We start from the raw sequence: 17277 nt of genomic DNA, 5'->3' as shown, positions 1-17277 counted from the left end.
GGACCTACACAGTGTCGGGGCATTTGCAGGCTGGGTCAGAACAGTAAACAGTTCTAAGGAGCTGAGTATCAGGTGGGACCCCATCTTCATCTGGATGAGGGACGGTTTTTGATTGATCCTTTAGCCGATATTTATTGTGCATCTGCTATGCGTGGGCATAAACACCTCTGTCCTCACAGGGTTCACAGCCTGGTGGGGGAGACCAATCATATACAAGTTGATTAAAACTTGATTTGAGGTAATGACATGTGTAATGAAAAACAAGCCAGACAATCTAGGGGGGACTGTGTGGAGGGTGGTGGTCAAGGAGGGCCTCTTGGAGGTGATGATACTTGAGCTGAAGTAGTCCAATGAGAAAGAGCACCAAGGAAGGTGTGCAGAGAGAGCATTCGAGGCAGAGGGCACAGCCAGTGCAAAGACCCTGGGGTAGTAACAAGCTTGGAGAAAGAGCCAGGCAGTCAGTGTGGTTGGAGCAGTGTGGGTGAGGAGGGAGCGGATGAGGATAATGGGGGTAGGCGTGCAGGCAGGCAGGCAAGGCCTTGAAGGTAAGGAATATGAATATTTTGTGGTAAAATACACAGAAATGCACATAAATTCAAATTTATCATTTGAACCATTTTGAAGTTCAAAGGCAGACCCAAGTCCATTCACATTATTGTGCACCCACCACCCATTTTTGGAATGTTTCCATCTCCCCAACCTGATACTTTGTTCCCATTAAATTCCACCTCCCCCTCCCCCAGCCTTATGAATTTTAAGTGGGATATGGAGCCATTTGAGGCTTTTAAGCAGGGGGCCTGATCTGATTTCACTCTACAAGATTGCTTCAGCATCTGTCACTGTTCACAGCCCTTCCTTCCAGCCCACGGTGACAGAGCACCTCCTGTGCGCTGGGTCTGGGGGTGGCCCAGTGAGCAATGAAGATCTCGGCTCCCCCTTCATCCTGGGAGAGACAGACATTAAACCAAGAAACACCAAATACCTTGAGGGTGTCTGACCTCTGACCTGGTGTGTATATGTTCCCCAGCTTGCTTGAGAGATACTATGTTTAAAGTGTATAGCTTGATTTCATCTAAGTGTCATTTTCTATGGCAAAATGATTGCCGTAGTAAGTCACTTAACACATACACTGTCTCACATAGTTAGCTTTTATTTGATTGAATCTTATTTTCTGGTGAGAACATTGAAGATGGACTCTTATTTACAGCAACTTTCAAGTACACAATACAGTGTTGTTAACCTGTCACCATACTAATGGCTGGGTCCCTGGAATTGCTTCATCTTATACTGCAAGTCTGCACCCTTTGATCAACAGCTCCTCTCTCCCCCACCCCCAGCCCCTGGCAACCACCATTCCATTCTCTGTTTCTTGAGTCTGTTTTTTGAGTTGGTTGGTTGGTTTCTTCGTTTTTTTGGATTCCACATGTATGTGAGATCATAGTATTTGTCTTTGTCTGCCTGACTTATTTTCACTTAGCGTAATGCCCTCAAGCTTCAACCATGTTGTCGCAACTGGCAGGATCTGCTTCTTTTTAGTGACTGAATACTATTTCTCTGCATGTGTGTGTTTTCTTTTTTTTTTTAAGTGTCTTACTCTTTTTGTATTTTTTTTAATGATTTATTTTATTTATACAAGAGCCAGGTAGCATCTCAATGTGAATGACGTCAAGCACCTTTTCATGGACCTGTTGGTCACCTGCATGTCAACTTTGAAAAAAATGTCTGTTCAGTTCCTCTGAACATTTTTTTTTAAAGATTTATTTATTTATTTATTCATATAAGCACTGGGTACAGTCAGAAGCGCGGGAGGGTGAGAGAATTCACCAGAGCCAGAGCGGAGGGGTCTGTGCGCCATGTGGGACACTCGCCCGGCAGCCGGGGATCGAACCGGTGCTGCTGAGGATGTGCACATCTTCGCAGCCCAGCACTCAACCGCTGCGCCACCAGGGGAGGCTCCCTCTGAACATTTTTATGTGTCCATTTCAGCAGGCCTACTTCCTGTCCTGTGTGTCCTGCTCTGTCTGGATCAGCTTGGTTCGTCCTTGTATTTTCACCTGTCTCTGTGTGAGCATTGGTGTCTGTGTATTCGTGTGTCTGTCTGTCTGTCTTTTTCTATGCCTGTGGCTGTCAGTTGCATGTATCTTAGAGCCTGTGTGTCCACTAAGGCAGAACCCTTAGTCACCCTTGCAGCTGATCAGGGACAAAGCCCGTCAGAGATTGACTGGGGAGAAGAGGTGTTCTGGGTACACCTGAACATTAAGAACTGAACGAGGAAAAAAAAAAAAAGAACTGAACCAGAAAAAAAAAAGTATCAAATGGGTTCAAACCCGTAAATCACATCCAAAGTATTTTTTTTTTTTTAAGGAAAACGTGTAGCCTCCAAATACATTTATTAGGAAATGAGAAAGATCCAAAACAAATCCACTTCAGGCAAAGAAAGAAAGTGCAGAAGGGCCCTCGGAGGTCGAGTTCAACTTCACAGACAGGGAAACAGACCTGTAAAGGTAAACCCTTTGCGCAATGTCAAAAAGCAATTATGACAAAGCTAGGCTTTTAGAGAGAGTTTTTTTCAGTCCCAGACCATTGTGGGAACAACTAGAGACTTAAGGATCCACTTACTTTTGACCTTTATTTTTAAAATTATTCGATTAAAAAACATGTCACGAACACAAGACAAATGTCCCCTTCGCTGAACTTCCAGGTTGCTCACACGTAACATAAATAGTACATCTTACTCAAGAGCTGGTCCCCTCCCCCAGGAAAAGTGCCTTGCAACTTTGACCTGGGTTGTAGGAAATGGAGACTCCGCCCGGGTGACTTTTGGGTACCTACTCCCCCAGAGTAGAAATCAGTGGGGGGGCTCAGAAGGGAGTGAACAGGCCCCTTATTGTCCTCCCCCTGCCAGGAAATAATTTTGCAATCCTGACCCCTCCCTTTCTCCTGCCTGGTTCAGGCTCAGCCCCTGTCGGGAAAAGGACATGGGTGGAGACTTCCCTGTGGCCAGTGTCCCTGCCCCCAGCCCAGATATAAGGCCACCTCTCCAGACCAAGGTAACCAGAGAGGAAAAGAGAGAGCTCATCATGTCCTCTTGGAGCCAAGATCGAAACCAGAGGTAGGTTCTCTGCCTACCCACCTGGACCTGAATAGGAGCCATACAGAAAAGGGCCACATTCCACCTGGCCCTCTGAAGTCAAGGAGCAGGTGTAGGCTGCAGGCTAGAACAGATGACACCGAGGTGCTAACTACAGGCAGACACTCCCATGCACACTCTCACTGAGGAAGCCCCCAGGTGGGCCATGGGCCAGGCAGGAAGTAAGAAGCCCCCACCCCTGCCTATGGAGGGACCAGAAGAAGCAGAAGCTCCAGCTCTCCAAATGTTACAGTGTCAAGTGTAAACCCCCCTATCCCAAGGTCAAATATCCCCCCCAGACCTGCCTGAATCAGAAAGCACTTGAGTCCTGTTTATACCCAGAGTCCTGGGTTGCATCTGAGCACTTTGGAATAAGTACTCTGAAGCAAGCATGATGGAGCTAGAGAACCTAACCTTGTTTGGTCAGGGCTGGACAGAAAGTGCAGGAACCCAGGGGAGAAACTGTCAGCATTGCTTGGGAAGGTCAGAGAAAACTTCATAGAAATGGGAGCTTTGAAGTTGGGACTTTGCAGTATGAATAGGAGTTTGCTGGCTCTGCCTTCAAAACACAGAGGCAGGGACACAGAAAAAGTGAGATCAAAGGAAATCAGCAAGATGGACTGCAAATAATTAATAGCCCATTGAGAATAGATTGGTAATGGGGAAGGGTAGCATTTAGGGGTCAGACAAAGAAACTCAAATTTCATAGAATTAGAATTCTCCCAGAACAGGGGCTATGTCTGGCAAGTTTGGGCAGGTGAGCATGGAGGCCAGGAGAGGAGAAGGTGACTGCAGGAGTCCAGGTGAGCGATGACGTGTTGAGTCCCTCAGGACTTGGTAGTCCAGGGAGCAGAAGTGGAGTTGGGAAGTACACGGGTCTGGGTATATGTTCACTTGCAGCTAGCTATAGCTTCCTTTCAGCTTATCAAGCACCTTCTGTCATTGCCTGCAGCAAATATAGGGGCCTGGATCCCCATATTTCTAGGACCCTGTTCCTGCTGCTGCTATTTGTGGCCTCCAACCCCAACCCAGATGCCTGCCTGGTATCCCAGCCGAGCAACGGCAGCTTCGTCTCCTGCCACCCACCTGTCAAATTGCTTCGCCACTTCCCCGCTGACACTGTCCACCTGGTCATAGAGTTCTTCAACCTGACAGAACTGCCAGCCAATGCCCTCCAGGGCATCTCTAACCTTCAGGAACTGCACCTCTCTAGCAACCGACTGCAGAACCTTTCAGCCAAGTTTCTACTGCCTGTGCCTCAGCTGAAGGTGCTGGATCTAACCCGCAATGCCTTAAGCCAGCTGCCCCCGGGCCTCTTCCAGGTCTCTGCCGCCCTCCACACCCTGGTGCTGAAGGAAAATCAGCTGGAAGGGCTGGAGACCTCGTGGTTGTGTGGTCTGAAAGCCTTGGGGCACCTGGACCTGTCTGGGAACCACCTCCGGACACTGCCCCCTGGGCTGCTGGCCAACTTCACTGATCTGCGCATTCTTGACCTTGGCAGTAACCAGCTGGAGACACTGCCCCCTGGCTTTCTGAAAGGCCCTCTGCAGTTGGAACGGCTACATCTGGAGGGCAACAGATTGCAGGCACTTGGAGAGGGCCTTCTGGCTCCCCAACCAGACCTCCGCTACCTCTTCCTGAGTGACAACAAACTGAGTGCGGTGGCGGCCGGCGCCTTCAGAGTCCTGCGGCAGCTGGACATGCTGGACCTCTCCAACAACTCGCTCTCCAGCGTGCCCGAGGGACTCTGGACATCCCTTGGGCAGCCTGCCCGAGACATGGAAGAGGGCTTCGACATCTCTGGGAACCCCTGGATCTGCGACAAGAAGCTGAATGACCTCTATGCATGGCTCGTGGCCAATAAAGACAAGATGTTCTTCCGGAACAACACACGCTGCGCCGGGCCTGAGGCCTGGAAGGGGCAGACGCTCCTGGCAGCGGCTGGGTCCCATTGAGACCTGGGCTGGGGTGCAGGTGGCAAGACATTCCTGGCCACACACAGCACCCCATTTAGCCAACAATCCCATGTTCCAAGGGTAAAATGCAGGCTTTCCATAGTTGCCAAGTCCTTGGTGCCCTTGTTCTGAAATGCAGTTGGGCCCTCCAGTCCAGCCTCCTTACCTTTACTTGAGCGGCAGATGCTTCCTTTCCCCAGTTTCCCCGGTCTCTGTCTCTGAAGCTCCCTCAGGCCCAGCCCTGGCCACCCTGGGCTTGTGTCTCTCTGGCCCTGTTTCCCCCCCAGTTTGGGGGTTTTCTAAGTGCATAGTCTGGGCTGAGTTGCCTCTTTCCCAACATCATTCGGTTTGGAATCAGACCTAAGGGTTTAATAAATAACTGAGCAGAATTCGACAGATTGGCACTCATTTTGTGTGTTCCCTGATCCCCCGAGTCAGCTTCCTAGGTCTCCAGGCTGAAGCAGGAAGAAAGGGGAGCCACCCAGGGCCGGGGTGCTCAACACGAACTCCCAAGTGGATAGCGACTGGCATCTGAAGGCCTGTGGCTGCTCCCCACCCCCTCCCTATGTAGGACTTAACTCGAAATAAAACCCTGACCATTGCCCAAGGTGTCATTTTACCAGCGGATTCCTGCCAGAGTCTGTGTCCTGGGGAAGGTTGAAATTAAAGCAGATTGCTCCAGGTCTTCAAACAATTTGTCATGTTGGTCCATAGCCCAGAGGAGGCCCTCGGGCAAGCATGGGCAGCCGGATGAACACAGAGAGCTGCTAGCACGCTGGGAATGGGGGGAAGCTAATGTTAGATTTGGGGGACTTGCGGAGTCTTCAACCCCCTGGAAGGAGGGTCATGTCCACGCTGGCAGTCATGAAAGTCAGAGATCTGGAGTCTGGCAGAGCAGGGCTTGAATCGGATCCCTCAACACTGTAGGGTAGGTGGGGCCGGCGTGCTAAGCCTCAGCTTGCTCCTCTGCAAAATGGGACTGGGCCTGTCTGGCTCCTGGTTTAGCTCAGCGGTAGATTTTTTAAAAATAAAAAGGCCTTGGGGACTTGTCCAAGGTCACCGGGCCAAGCGATGGGGACTGTGATTGCAGTGAGGAGGACAGGCGGCCGAACTTGGCCACAAGTAACTCAAACCTTGGGCATCTAGGGTCCACAGGTTGCTATGGCAACTCCAGAGCGCTCTGGGCGCCCCGGGAAGAGCGCGGGGAGCCTGGGGCCACGCGCTGGCCACGCCCCCTAGAGACCTCTTCCCATTGGTCAGTCCCCAGAGGCCACGCCTCCGGAGCCTATATAAGGCGGCCGGCTGGGCGGGGGCGGAGTCTGAAGCCCGAGTCTGGGGTCTGCAGTGGCACCTGTAGCGCCAGGCTCTCCGCGCCCAGGTGAGTGCCGCTGCCTCAGTCTCGGGGTCCCGGGATCGCATGGGTTGGATGAGGGTCCGGCGGCGTGGGGAGGGCAGGGAGGTGACAGACCGGAGCAGGTGACTGAGACCCTTGGCCCAGTTGGCTGAAGCTCAGGACCCAGTTGGGCGGGAGCCAGGGTGGTAGAGGGAAGGCGCTGCGGGCTGGGAGCCTGAAGCCTAGCTCAAGCTCCCAACTCTCACTCTGTTTAGCTGAGTGACCTTGGGCCCAGCAGGGCCCTGTGGTTGCCTCAGTTTCCCTGTCTGTCAGGTGTCCCTGTGGATTTGTTGGCATTCCACAGGTAGCTTCCACCCTTCCAGGGGGCAGCTTGTGCAGGTCTGCCCAGGGTGGGGGCAGCAGGGATCTCCTCCACTTTGCCGAGGAGGGAAGAGCCCAGAGAGGTAAAGGTTCTCGCCCAAAGTCACACAGCAATAATGCCAAGACGCAAACCTAGGTCTTTCTCTCACTAGAGCCCATGTTTTGAATCACTTCAGTGCCTCCACCTTGCCACAGGCTCTTTAATGTGCACCTGCTGTGTGCAGAGTCCAGGCATAGGCTGTCTGGCCCTCAAAGCTTTCTGAGGTAAGTATTATTTTGCTGATGAGGGAACTGAGGCACCAAGAGGGAACGAGACTTGCACAAGACCCAGCCGGACAGAACCCTAGGCCTGGGCAGGAACTGGGAAGGCTGGTTCCTCCCCCTCACTCTCCTGCCCCTCAGGGTGACCCTGTTTGCAGCAAGCATGTCGGAAGGCGAGGAGGAGACTCAGGTCACCAGACCCAGCTTATGGGAGCAAGACCAGCAGGTAAGGAGCTCCTCTTTCCATGGAGCAGAGGCACAGAGAAGGTGGGGGGACAGCCCATCCTGGGAGGAGGTGGGGCACCTCCTCCTGCCTCTACCCTTGCTGTGAACACCTCACTCTGGGGGCATTTTGGACCATAGAGGGGGCCGGCACATCCTACTCAATTTCCAGAAGGGAAGAGTGAGGCCCTGGGTGGGGATCGTCTCTCCAAGCACACCAGCTGGCTCACCCACCCCTGCCCAGTTCTCCCTCTCCCACCACTGGGGCTCACCCTGCACCCCTGTTTCCACCATGGCATCACGGCACTGTTAACATCAAAACTAGCATTAGTGGGCCTCCCTGGTGGCACAAGGGGTTAAGTTGCAGCACTATGAAGCTATCAGCAGCCACTGCTGCACGGCATGAGTTCAATGCCAGGCGGGCCAGGGAGCTGACACAGCAGATCTGGCACAGCAGACCTCTCCTGTCCCGCCCACAGCTCCCCTCAGTGTATTTCAGTCAGTCTGCCTGCTCTGCTCTCCACTCTGTCTCTGGTGAATCCTCTCACCACCCGCACCTCTGGCCTGTACCCCAATTCTTGTATGCGTAAATAAATCTTAAGATAGATAGATAGATAGATAGATTGATAGACAGACAAACAGAGATAAACTAACATCAGTAACAGCGCACAATCTGCATCGGTGTCTTCACCTGCTTCACATACTGGCTCCTTGACTCCCTCTCAGTCACAGCAGCCCGTTTGACAGATGGGCAGATCAAGGACCCAAATCAAGTGGGCAGTTGCCAGTTGAGAGCGCTCAATACACTCTCCCCTGCCCGCTGCCTGGCCTCTCCCAGACCCGGGAAATGGGCTACGGCTTGGTCCGGGGGCCTCAGCTGCTGCCCCTGCCTGCAGAGCGTCGTGCAGCGAGTGGCGGCGCTGCCCCTGGTCAGGACCACATGTGCCGCGGTCTCAGATGTGTACAGCGCCGCCAAGGACAAGCACCCGCTGCTGGGCTCGGCCTGCCGCCTGGCTGAGCACTGCATGTGCGGCCTGACCACCCGAGCCCTGGACCACGCCCAGCCGCTGCTCAGCCACCTGCAGCCCCAGCGTGAGTGTCCCTGGTGGCGTCCCGGTCTTGGGGTTGCCCGCGGCCCATCCTGTAACGCTCCGTCTGCGTGGCATGCTGTGGGGTGGGCCCCCCGAGTTGGGAGTCCCTCGCGGCCTCCCCTGTTCTGAGCGCCTTTCCTCTGCCTGCCTGCACCCTTCCCGCTGCGTCGTGTGCCGCCCCCTCCGTTCTTGGTCTCCTGGGCACCTGATTCTCCCTGGCCCCCTCCGCCTCCAGCTCTGGAGCTTGCCCACCTGGCTGGCTGGCCTTCGCTGTTCACTCACGGCCTCGCTCCTCTTGTCCCCCCTCGGCCTGCCTCCCTGTGCTCCTCCCTTGGTCTGCTGCACCTCAGATCCATTTGCCTGTCCAACCTCCTGATTGCCCCTCATCCCTGCCTCCACCTGCCCGGAACCACCTTGTCTCCCTGCATCCCTGTGACCATCTCAGGCATCCCATCTGTGGGGGGCAGGGAAAGACCCCAGGCCTTGACTGAGGAAGGGGGTCCCTTGAGGGTCCCAACCTAAGGGTTCCCCTGCCTCCTTGGCTGGCTCGTGACCTTGAGTGCCTTCTGGGTATCTGAGCCGGGTGTAGGTGAGGCGTCGCCTTGGTCCCAGCAGGGCAGAGGTGAGGAGGGCAGAGGAGGCACAGTCCAGCCAAGCTCTTGGGGTCCCCCGTGTGGCCTGGGCTTCCCTCTGTCTCTCTTCCCTCCTCCCCCTCCCTGTCTCTGCCTTTCCCCTTCCTTCTTGCTTCTCTCTCTCTCTCTCAGTGGCCACAGTGAATGACCTTGCCTGTAGAGGCCTGGACAAGCTGGAGCAGAAACTGCCAATTCTCCAGCAACCTTCTGAAATGGTACCGGCCTAGCCTGCAAGGGTGTGGAGGTGGGAGCGAGGTGTGCAGGGGCTTCGTTTGGCTTTTGTCAACTTGTAAAACACCAGTCAGATGAAAACAATCGACACCCACGTTAATTGAGCACTTATTATGTGCCAGTCGGTGCTGGTAATGCTTGCAACAACCCTGAGAAGGGCTAATAGAGGAGAAACTGAGGTCTAGAACCAAGAAGGGGTCAGGGATCCTTGACTCCCAGCCCCAAGCCTCTGGGGCAGGGGGCCAAGGGAACAGACCGGAGGCTGACGGTGCCTGGAACGGAGCCCCTCCATCCAGGTGGTGACCTCTGCCAAGGACGCGGTAGCCAGCAGCGTGACAGGTGTGGCAGGCCTGGCTCGGCAGAGCCGCCGCTGGAGTGTGGAGCTGAAACGCTCCGTGAGTCATGCTGTGGACGTCGTGCTGGGCAAGTCAGAGGAGCTGGTCGACCACTTCCTGCCCATGACTGAGGATGAGCTCGGTGAGGCCAGCGCCGTCCCCTGAATCCCCCGGCCCCGCTCGCCGGCCCCTGATCAGAGAGGTCCAGTTCTCTCCCCGGAGACCGCAGGAAACACAGAGCCGGGGCCTCCCACTCTGCTTCCATAGCCCCCCCGGCCCCCATCCTGCTAGAAACGCATACGGGCTGATAGACTTGAGAGTGGGACTGTCCACCTGGTGACCCACCGAGTTATTTGGCCTCAGCAGCCTTTGACGTGTTTTAAATCATCTCCTGCATTTAGCAGTCAGACGTCACCCTGCAGGTCCTGATCCCCGGCGTGTCTTGAAAAACTAGCCGAGCGGCCATCCACACCTCAGACGGCTCCGGGAGCCCGTCAGCAGCCAGTGTCCGCGTCTTGTCTGCTTCGCTCCTTTCCCGCGGCTGGTGGCGAGCGGCCGCCACACCTCCTGCTTGTGCTCACCTAGTCGCGCTCACTGACACACGCGCATGCACCATCGGGGGTCCCGGCGGGCTCCAGCACCCAGCCGGGTGGGCGGCAGGCCAGGCCCCCTAGGTTGTGTTGTTCCACCCACGACGTTCACACAACACAGTGTCGCTCTCGAAGCCCTTCTCAGAATGTGGCTCCGTTGCCAAGCAAAGCGCGACTGTTCTCCCCACACACGGAGGCCGCGGGGCATGAACAAAGCGCCACCGTGCGCCGCCCCTGTAATGCAGGGCAGGCTGGCAGAGTGGGTCAGCCCCGGCCCAGGCCCCGTGCTGCCTCTAGCATGCTGTGGGGCTTCAGCTCTGTTGCCTCGGGCGTCTTCATCTATAAAATGGGGCATCGTAGACACTGGGGAAGCTGAGATGCGTTAGTGTTAGTAAGAAAACTGCACTTGGAAGCCCCCAGGCTTGTTAGCCCAGTGTCCGCAGGCGGGAAGGGAGCGACACACCTGGCTGACACGCTTTCCTGTCCCCTCCCAGCGGCGCTGGCGGCTGAAGCCGAGGGCCCGGAGGTGGGCTCGGTGGAGGAACAGAGGAAACAGCAGGGCTATTTTGTGCGCTTGGGCTCCCTGTCAGCGCGGCTCCGCCACCGGGCCTATGAGCACTCTCTGGGGAAACTGAGGCAACGGAAACACCACGCCCAGGACACAATGGCCCAGCTGCAGGAGGCCCTGGAGCTGGTGAGCGCCCTCTGCCTGCCCCTGACTCTGATGCCAGCCGCTAAGCATGGACGGAGGGCCAGCGGAGCACCCGCCCTGTGCTCGTCCGATGGGGGGAGGCAGAGCGAGGTGCCACAGCTTCAGGCTCTGACAGGCCAGGCCGGGGCTGGGTCAAAGCTCAGCCTAAGGAGTCAGGAAGGGGTTTCTGTTGAGGAGGGGAAGTAGGAGCTGGGACTATAGTCAGTTCAGGGGATCCGGAAAAGAGACGGCCCCTCTTCCTTGCCCTGCCACCACCAAGCCCGGTCCTCTCCATCCTTTGGGGTCCAGCTCACACACATCTCCCACTGCCCGCCCCTCCCGGCTCCAGTGGGATGGAGCAGCTCCTGTTTACTGAGCGTGATGAGTCCAGATGCCCCCCACCTGCTCCTCCCTCACCCCCAAGTCCTATCTCACTGACCTCCGTCCTTCTAGGAGCTCAGACCCAAGCCTGGGAATCATCCTCAACTGCCCTCTTGCCTTCCCCACCGGACACCCCAGTCAGTACTGCCAGCTCTGCCTTCTATCTCTTCCACTGCGGGGTGTGGGTAGGGTGGGGGGTGGGGATCCTTCCCGACTCCGGCTCTGTCCTCACAGCCCGCAGTTAGTCCTTGTAGTGGCCACCAGAGGGCGCCGGGGAGCGCGCAAGCAGGTCCTGCCCCTCTGCGGCTCCTCCAGGGCTCCGGATTCCCTCCAGATAAAAACCTAAGTCCCCCCCATGCCCTGAACCCCCTCCCACACCCTCCCTGACCCCACCTCCGCCCTCTCCCTCGCTTTTCTCCAGCTCCACAAGCCCATTGGCCTTTCAATACGCCAAGCACAATCCTGCCCCAGGAGTTTCTGCGTGGACTGTGGCCTCTGCTCGACACACTTTATTGTCCATGCATTTTGTTTACAAAAACCCTGTGATCGGCTTGTTTTACGGTTCACTGTGTGTGCCCCTCTGCACTAATAATTAATCGCGAGGGCCGAGCTGTCCTGCTCATCCTGCCTCGGACATTTGCCGAGGGCTTGCTGCGATGAGCCGTCAGGGCCCCGCCCGGCCCTCGCAGCCCCTGCCCCACGCGAGGACTCCAGAGCCCGGGCGCCTCAGCACCAAGTCGCTCACTTTACACACTAGGGAGCAATAGGTGCTCACATCGGCGCTGCGTGCCCCGTTTTCTGCTGCTGTGAGAGACGGAAGAGACATAACACACTTACATAACTCAGCAGCTGAACCATTTTTAAGTCCACAGCTCCAAGGCATTAACCACATTCACACCGTGGAGCAGCCACCCCTGCCATCCAGAACTTTCTCATCTTCCCAAACTGACACCTACACACCAACTCCCCTTCCCTCCCCCAGCCCGTGGCACCACCACGCCTTCCCGTCCCTGTGATTGTGGCTCCACTGGGGCCCTCCCGCCAGCGGATCACACAGGATTTGTCCTTGTGCCTGGCTTATTTCTCTGAGCGTCATGTGCTCAAGGCTATAGCTTGTGTCAGGATGTCCTTCCTTTTTATGCTGAGGCATATTCCACAATAGGACTGGGTCACAATTCATCTTCTCAAACCTGCCCTGTTCTGGGCACGGGAGGTGCAGTGGCCCCCTCAGGACACTCACAGTCCAGTAGGGGGAGCAGGGTCATGATGGGAACAGGTCTGGTGCTGTGGATCCCGTAGGAGAAACCTGCTTAGCTAGAAGCGAAGGAAGGAAGGCTTCCTGGAGGAGATGACATCTACACTGATACTTGAATTGGTGTGAAGCAGGCAGGGGTATAGGGTGGAGAGAAGATTGTACCTGGCAGAGGGGTCAGCATGGGCAAAGGCCTGGCTGTGAGTCAGAGCTTCCAGGGAGCTGTGGGCCACAGGTGACAGAGGTAAGAGGAGAGAATGAGAAGGTGACTAAGCAGGATCAGCAGGCCTGGAAGCTTTCGTACAGGAACGTGTACACTAAATGCCATTAAGGGTAGATCCAGGCTAGAGCCAAACCTTGTCCCCCTCGTGCGCAAACTACCAGCCCTGATAACCATTGCCTTCACCCCTCCAGATCGACCTCATGCAGTGCGGGGCGACCCCCACTGCCCCAGCCCACCCTGGGAAGGTGCATGAGCTGTGGGAAGTCTGGAGCCAGCGCCCCCCCAAGAACGGCCGGAACCGCAGACAGGTAGAGGAGGGTGCAAGGATGGGGGAGACCCGGGGAGGCCAGAGGCCAGGCTTGAGCTGTCTCAAATCATGTGCTGAGGTCAGCTGGCTGGAATGTCCTTGGGGGAAATTGGGCCTGTCACTACAGGCAAAGTGAGGCAAAGTGATGCAGGGAGCCAGTCCCTGGGGCAGGGAGCTGGTCCTGCTCACAGGGAAACTGAAGCAGGACAGTGGTCCAGCTGGATGTCCCTGGGAAGATGGAGGCATGTCAATAGCCCCAGAAGTTGGTCTGCTGGGGAAACCCAAGTCCGGGACAGTTCCACGGGTGTCTGTAGGGAAACAGAGGCGGGTCAGCGGTTCTGTTGAGTGACCACAGGGAAACTAAGGAAGCTGACAGTTCTGTTGTGTGTCTGTGGTAGAAACTGAGGCAGGATGATGGTACCGCTGGGTGCTCAAGGGGAAACTGAGGCAGGGTGATGGTACTGCTGTGCGCTCAAGGGGAAACTGAGGCAGGGTGATGGTCTGGTGCCCTCCCTTTGCAGGCAGAGCTGGAGACATTGGTGTTGTCCCGCAGTCTGATGCGGGAGCTACAGAGCACCGTGGACGTGCTGGAGTCCAGCGTGCGGGGCTTGCCCCCCAGTGCCCAGGAGAAGGTGGCCGAGGTGCGGCGCAGCGTGGATGCCCTGCAGGTGGCCTTCGCTGATGCCCGCTGCTTCAGAGACGTGCCCGCAGCGGCTCTGGCTGAAGGCCGGGGCAGCATGGCCCGGGCCCACGCCTGCGTGGACGAGCTGCTGGAGCTGGTGGTGCAGGCCATGCCTCTGCCCTGGCTCGTCGGGCCCTTCTCGCCTATCCTCATGGAGCGGTCGGCGACACCCCCAAACCTGGCAGCCTGGGTGGATGAGGTGGTTGGAGGCCCAGACCCCCGCTGGGCACATCTGGACTGGCCAGGCCAGCAGAGAGCCTGGGAGGCCCAGCATGGGGGGGATGGGACGAGTCTTCCTGAGGACACTCCTGAGGAGGAGCCCGAACCACCCCGCCCCAAGCACACCCTGATGCCAGAGCTGGACTTCTGACCACAAGGGGCCACCAGCAGAGCTGCCTTGCACCTCAGGATCTCTGAGCCCCCTAGTGGCAGTGCGTAAGCACTGATAGCCCAGGCACTGAGCAGGGGACTTGGGGACTCTGCTGATCTGAGATCCTCCCCCCATCTTTGGACATATGGGGACCTGAACCCAAACTCAATCTGACTAGTCCAGAGGTGGGTTCATCTCTCTGGGGTCCTATTCCCCTACCCCAAGACACTGATCAGAACTCCCCTGCAAAACACACATTTGCCCACTGGTTCCTGAAAAGTGAGTGCCCACCACCTCTTCTGCCTGTACATCTGGACTAAGGGTCCCCAAAGACACCTGACTGTACCAGTTTGGCTGCCAGAACTACTTGCTTTGTCGTTTGGGTTCTCTCAAAAATAAAGGTGCTTCGTATTGTCCAAAGGCCCATGGCCTCTGTTCCATCCCGGGTGGGTCTCAGCTGTATGTACTGAATGGTACAAGCCAGGGTTCGAGGTTTGAAAGAAACGATGCTTCTCTGATCAGCTTGTCATCCTGCCTAGGTTCCACCGTAGCACTCAGTCCCCCTGATAAGCATTGCTTCTTCAGACGTAACTTCCTGCAGTGGAAGCTGTTCACACTTTAGTATAAATGAATTTCTTGGAACTTGTATGGAGTAGTATAAGAAGGAGGAAGAAGTCAGACAGGGCAATCCCTCCTATGCCCACATCACTGCAGACTGGCCTTGCTATGGTTTCTCCAGCTGTACTGGTCAGGATGGGGAAGACAGAGGCGGGCAAAGGCCATGGGCTGGTCTCATGGGAGCCCTCTTGTCCTCTGACTACATTCTTGGCTACCACTCAACCTTGCTTGTGGCCACTCAGGGTGTGAAGAAACCACAGCCTGATGTGGTGAGGTCAGGGTGGCCCCTGGCTTCTCTGGGACCCAGCCCAGAGGCGGCTCTGGGACCCCAACTGCTGCCTGCTGCCAGTCCCCTCCCTGCCCCTGCTCAGGAAATTTATTTCTGTATTTCTGCTCCCTGTTGCCCTCAGACCAAACATCCAAGTTCCACACCCCGGTGTTTAAGGGCCTCTGACTTTGAAGGATCCTCTGCACCGACACTGCAGAGGACGCCCAGTGAACTGTGCACCACCCCCTACCCTGGGGCCTTTGCTCAAATTGTGTCTAAAATGCCCTTCCCTCTCCCTGGTGGCACAGCAGTTGAGCACTGGGCTGCGAAGCTGCCCGCAGCCTCTGCAGCACCAGTTGGATCCCTGGCCGCCAGCGAGGGTCCCACATGGTGCGCAGACCTCTCCTGCCGCCCGCTGCTCCCCTCAGCAGTGTACTTCGGTCCTTCTGCCTGCTCTGCTCCCCGCTCTGGCTCTGGTGAATTCTCTCACCCTCCCGCGCTTCTGACTGTACCCAGTGCTTGTATAAACAAATAAATAAATCTTAATATAAAATAAATAAATAAATAAAATGCCCTTCCCACTCTCCCACCCATATCTCAGGCACATCCATCATTCTCCAGCCCCAGCACTAATGCCACCTCCTTCAGGAAGCCTTCCCTGACTCTACAGTAGCAGGATACATCCTACCTTCTACCATCTACCTTCTGGGCTCCAAGTCCTTTTCACTTGGCTTCCAGCAGCCTTGCCTTTTCTTCTCCCACAATGCTCGGTCTCCTGGAGAGCTGGGCCAGGTGAGCATGGCAGAGCCACACAGAGGAAGGACATTTTGGCAGAGGGACTGGTTCAGTCAAAAGCGTGGGAGAGGGCTGGCATGGAGGAGAAAGAGGGTGGGTTGAGCTAAGTCATGGAATCTGGGAAGAGCAGTAGTTAAGTTTCTGGGTTTGAATCCAAAGCTTGCCTTCAATGGGGTGGGCAAGTGACTTTCCCGCTCTGAACCCATTTTCTTCTCTGTGACATGGGTCTGAAAGCCTTTAGGCAGTTGTACCAATCCTAGTAAACACTTCACCCATGGACGCTAGTGTTCATGCTTCTGTTCACTTCACAAATATTCACTGAATGCCTACGGGGTGCCACGCAGTTCCCTGCCTTGGGAACACAGCACCAGGCAAAACAGATGAAAACCCTGCCCTGCAGAGCCTTATAATTCAGGAGAGACAGACAACAGACAAGAAAAAAATATCTCTGTGTTAGTAGATCATGAGGAAATGAAGAGGACAGAGGTGGAGAGAGGCCATACGAGGCTGGTCGTTTATTTATACACAGGAGATAGGGCAAGGAAGGGTTCTTTGAAGAGGTAACATTTGAGCAAAAACCTTGAAGGAGGTGAGGAGTTTAAGAAAGAATGCTCTAGGCAGAGGGCATAGCCAGTGCAAATGTCCTGGGGCAGGACCATGCCGGCCAGGTGACAGGACCAGCAAGGAGGCCCATGTGGCTGGCACAGAGTGAGCTTGGGGAAGAGAGGGAGGAGGTGAGGACAGGGAGGGATGGGCCAGGTCACGCAGGGTCTTGTGGGCAGCAGAGAGGACTTGGGGTTTTATCCCAAGGGAGGTGGGAGCCCTGGAGGGCTGTGGAGAGAAGAGGGTGTTTATGAACATATTTATTGTTTTTGCTGGCCTTCCCCACCACCCCCCAGCTGTGCTGCGCAGTCCCTCAGGGAAGGGAGCGGCACACCCAAGGCTGTCCCCTCCCCCTACCACCTTTGGGAAGTGCTGACTGAGAGGAGAGAGGTTGGGGGAACCCCCCCTTTTGTTCCTCAACTGTTTGGCAAACACAGTGATGACTCCAAGGAGACAGCCCAGGCAGCATGCAGGCCCAAGGTTGAAACTTTCCTCCTCCCAGATCAGCCAGGAACTGGAACTGGTCTATCCCCACCCCCACTGGCGTGCAGCTGCGATCCTTGCTCCAGGGACTGGCAGGGGGAAACAGTCTTGTCTTCTGGTCAGTCCTCTGCTTGTCTACACACCCACCCACTGCCAGCCAAATGGGCGCACAGGTTTCATGTCTGGGTTTGGAACCTGTCTCTGCCTCTTCCCGACTGAGCGTCCTCTGCCTCAGGATGCTTCCTCCAGGAAGCCTCCTTGGATTGACTCAAACCCACCGGCTCTGGGTCTCACTCCTAGGGTGCCTCAGCAATGTGGGTGCCCTGGCTGGGTATGCATTTCAGTCCTTTCTTGAGGAAAGTCCCCTCTGGAGAGTGTCGGATCTCTCCCTGCTGGGGACATATCCCTTTTTTTTTTTTTTTTTTTTTGCTGGGACAAAGCTA

At 55.8% G+C, this 17277-nt stretch overlaps 2 protein-coding genes across 3 annotated transcripts; both read left to right on the top strand.

Annotated features, from left to right (window-relative positions):
• The first annotated feature begins 3044 nt into the window (after positions 1–3044).
• Positions 3045–5349, top strand: LRG1 (leucine rich alpha-2-glycoprotein 1). The gene is made up of 2 exons (XM_037504241.2): positions 3045–3112; positions 4083–5349. Exons 1-2 carry the CDS (start codon positions 3081–3083, stop codon positions 5083–5085), a joined length of 1035 nt encoding a protein of 344 aa, XP_037360138.1. The 5' UTR covers positions 3045–3080; the 3' UTR covers positions 5086–5349.
• A 1068-nt stretch (positions 5350–6417) lies between these two features.
• PLIN5 (perilipin 5) lies at positions 6418–14889 on the top strand. 2 transcript variants are annotated; one of them, XM_037505118.1, is made up of 9 exons: positions 6418–6463; positions 6952–7063; positions 7202–7286; positions 8179–8374; positions 9138–9220; positions 9533–9713; positions 10656–10855; positions 12900–13016; positions 13537–14889. In XM_037505118.1, the coding sequence occupies exons 3-9, from the start codon at positions 7224–7226 to the stop codon at positions 14065–14067; spliced, it is 1371 nt and encodes a 456-aa protein (XP_037361015.1). In that variant the 5' UTR covers positions 6418–6463; positions 6952–7063; positions 7202–7223; the 3' UTR covers positions 14068–14889. The 2 variants fall into 2 exon arrangements, with proteins under 2 accessions (XP_037361015.1, XP_037361016.1); XM_037505119.1 differs by lacking the exon at positions 6952–7063.
• The last annotated feature ends 2388 nt before the right edge of the window (positions 14890–17277 follow it).

Source organism: Talpa occidentalis, unplaced genomic scaffold (genome assembly GCF_014898055.3).
Source record: "Talpa occidentalis isolate TD23 unplaced genomic scaffold, MPIMG_talOcc4v2.1 talOcc4.12, whole genome shotgun sequence".
NCBI lineage: Eukaryota > Metazoa > Chordata > Mammalia > Eulipotyphla > Talpidae > Talpa > Talpa occidentalis.
This window is presented reverse-complemented; position numbering and strand designations above follow the sequence as displayed.

Excerpts from the sequence above, each read along its gene's own strand:
- LRG1 (XM_037504241.2), top strand. The coding sequence starts at position 3,081 with ATGTCCTCTTGGAGCCAAGATCGAAACCAGAG. Across the intron at positions 3,113-4,082 it reads AGCCAAGATCGAAACCAGAG|CAAATATAGGGGCCTGGATC; the intron begins GTAGGTTCTCTG and ends CATTGCCTGCAG.
- PLIN5 (XM_037505119.1), top strand. The coding sequence starts at position 7,224 with ATGTCGGAAGGCGAGGAGGAGACTCAGGTCACCAGACCCAGCTTATGG. Across the intron at positions 8,375-9,137 it reads CAGCCACCTGCAGCCCCAGC|TGGCCACAGTGAATGACCTT; the intron begins GTGAGTGTCCCT and ends TCTCTCTCTCAG. Across the intron at positions 9,221-9,532 it reads TCCAGCAACCTTCTGAAATG|GTGGTGACCTCTGCCAAGGA; the intron begins GTACCGGCCTAG and ends CCCTCCATCCAG.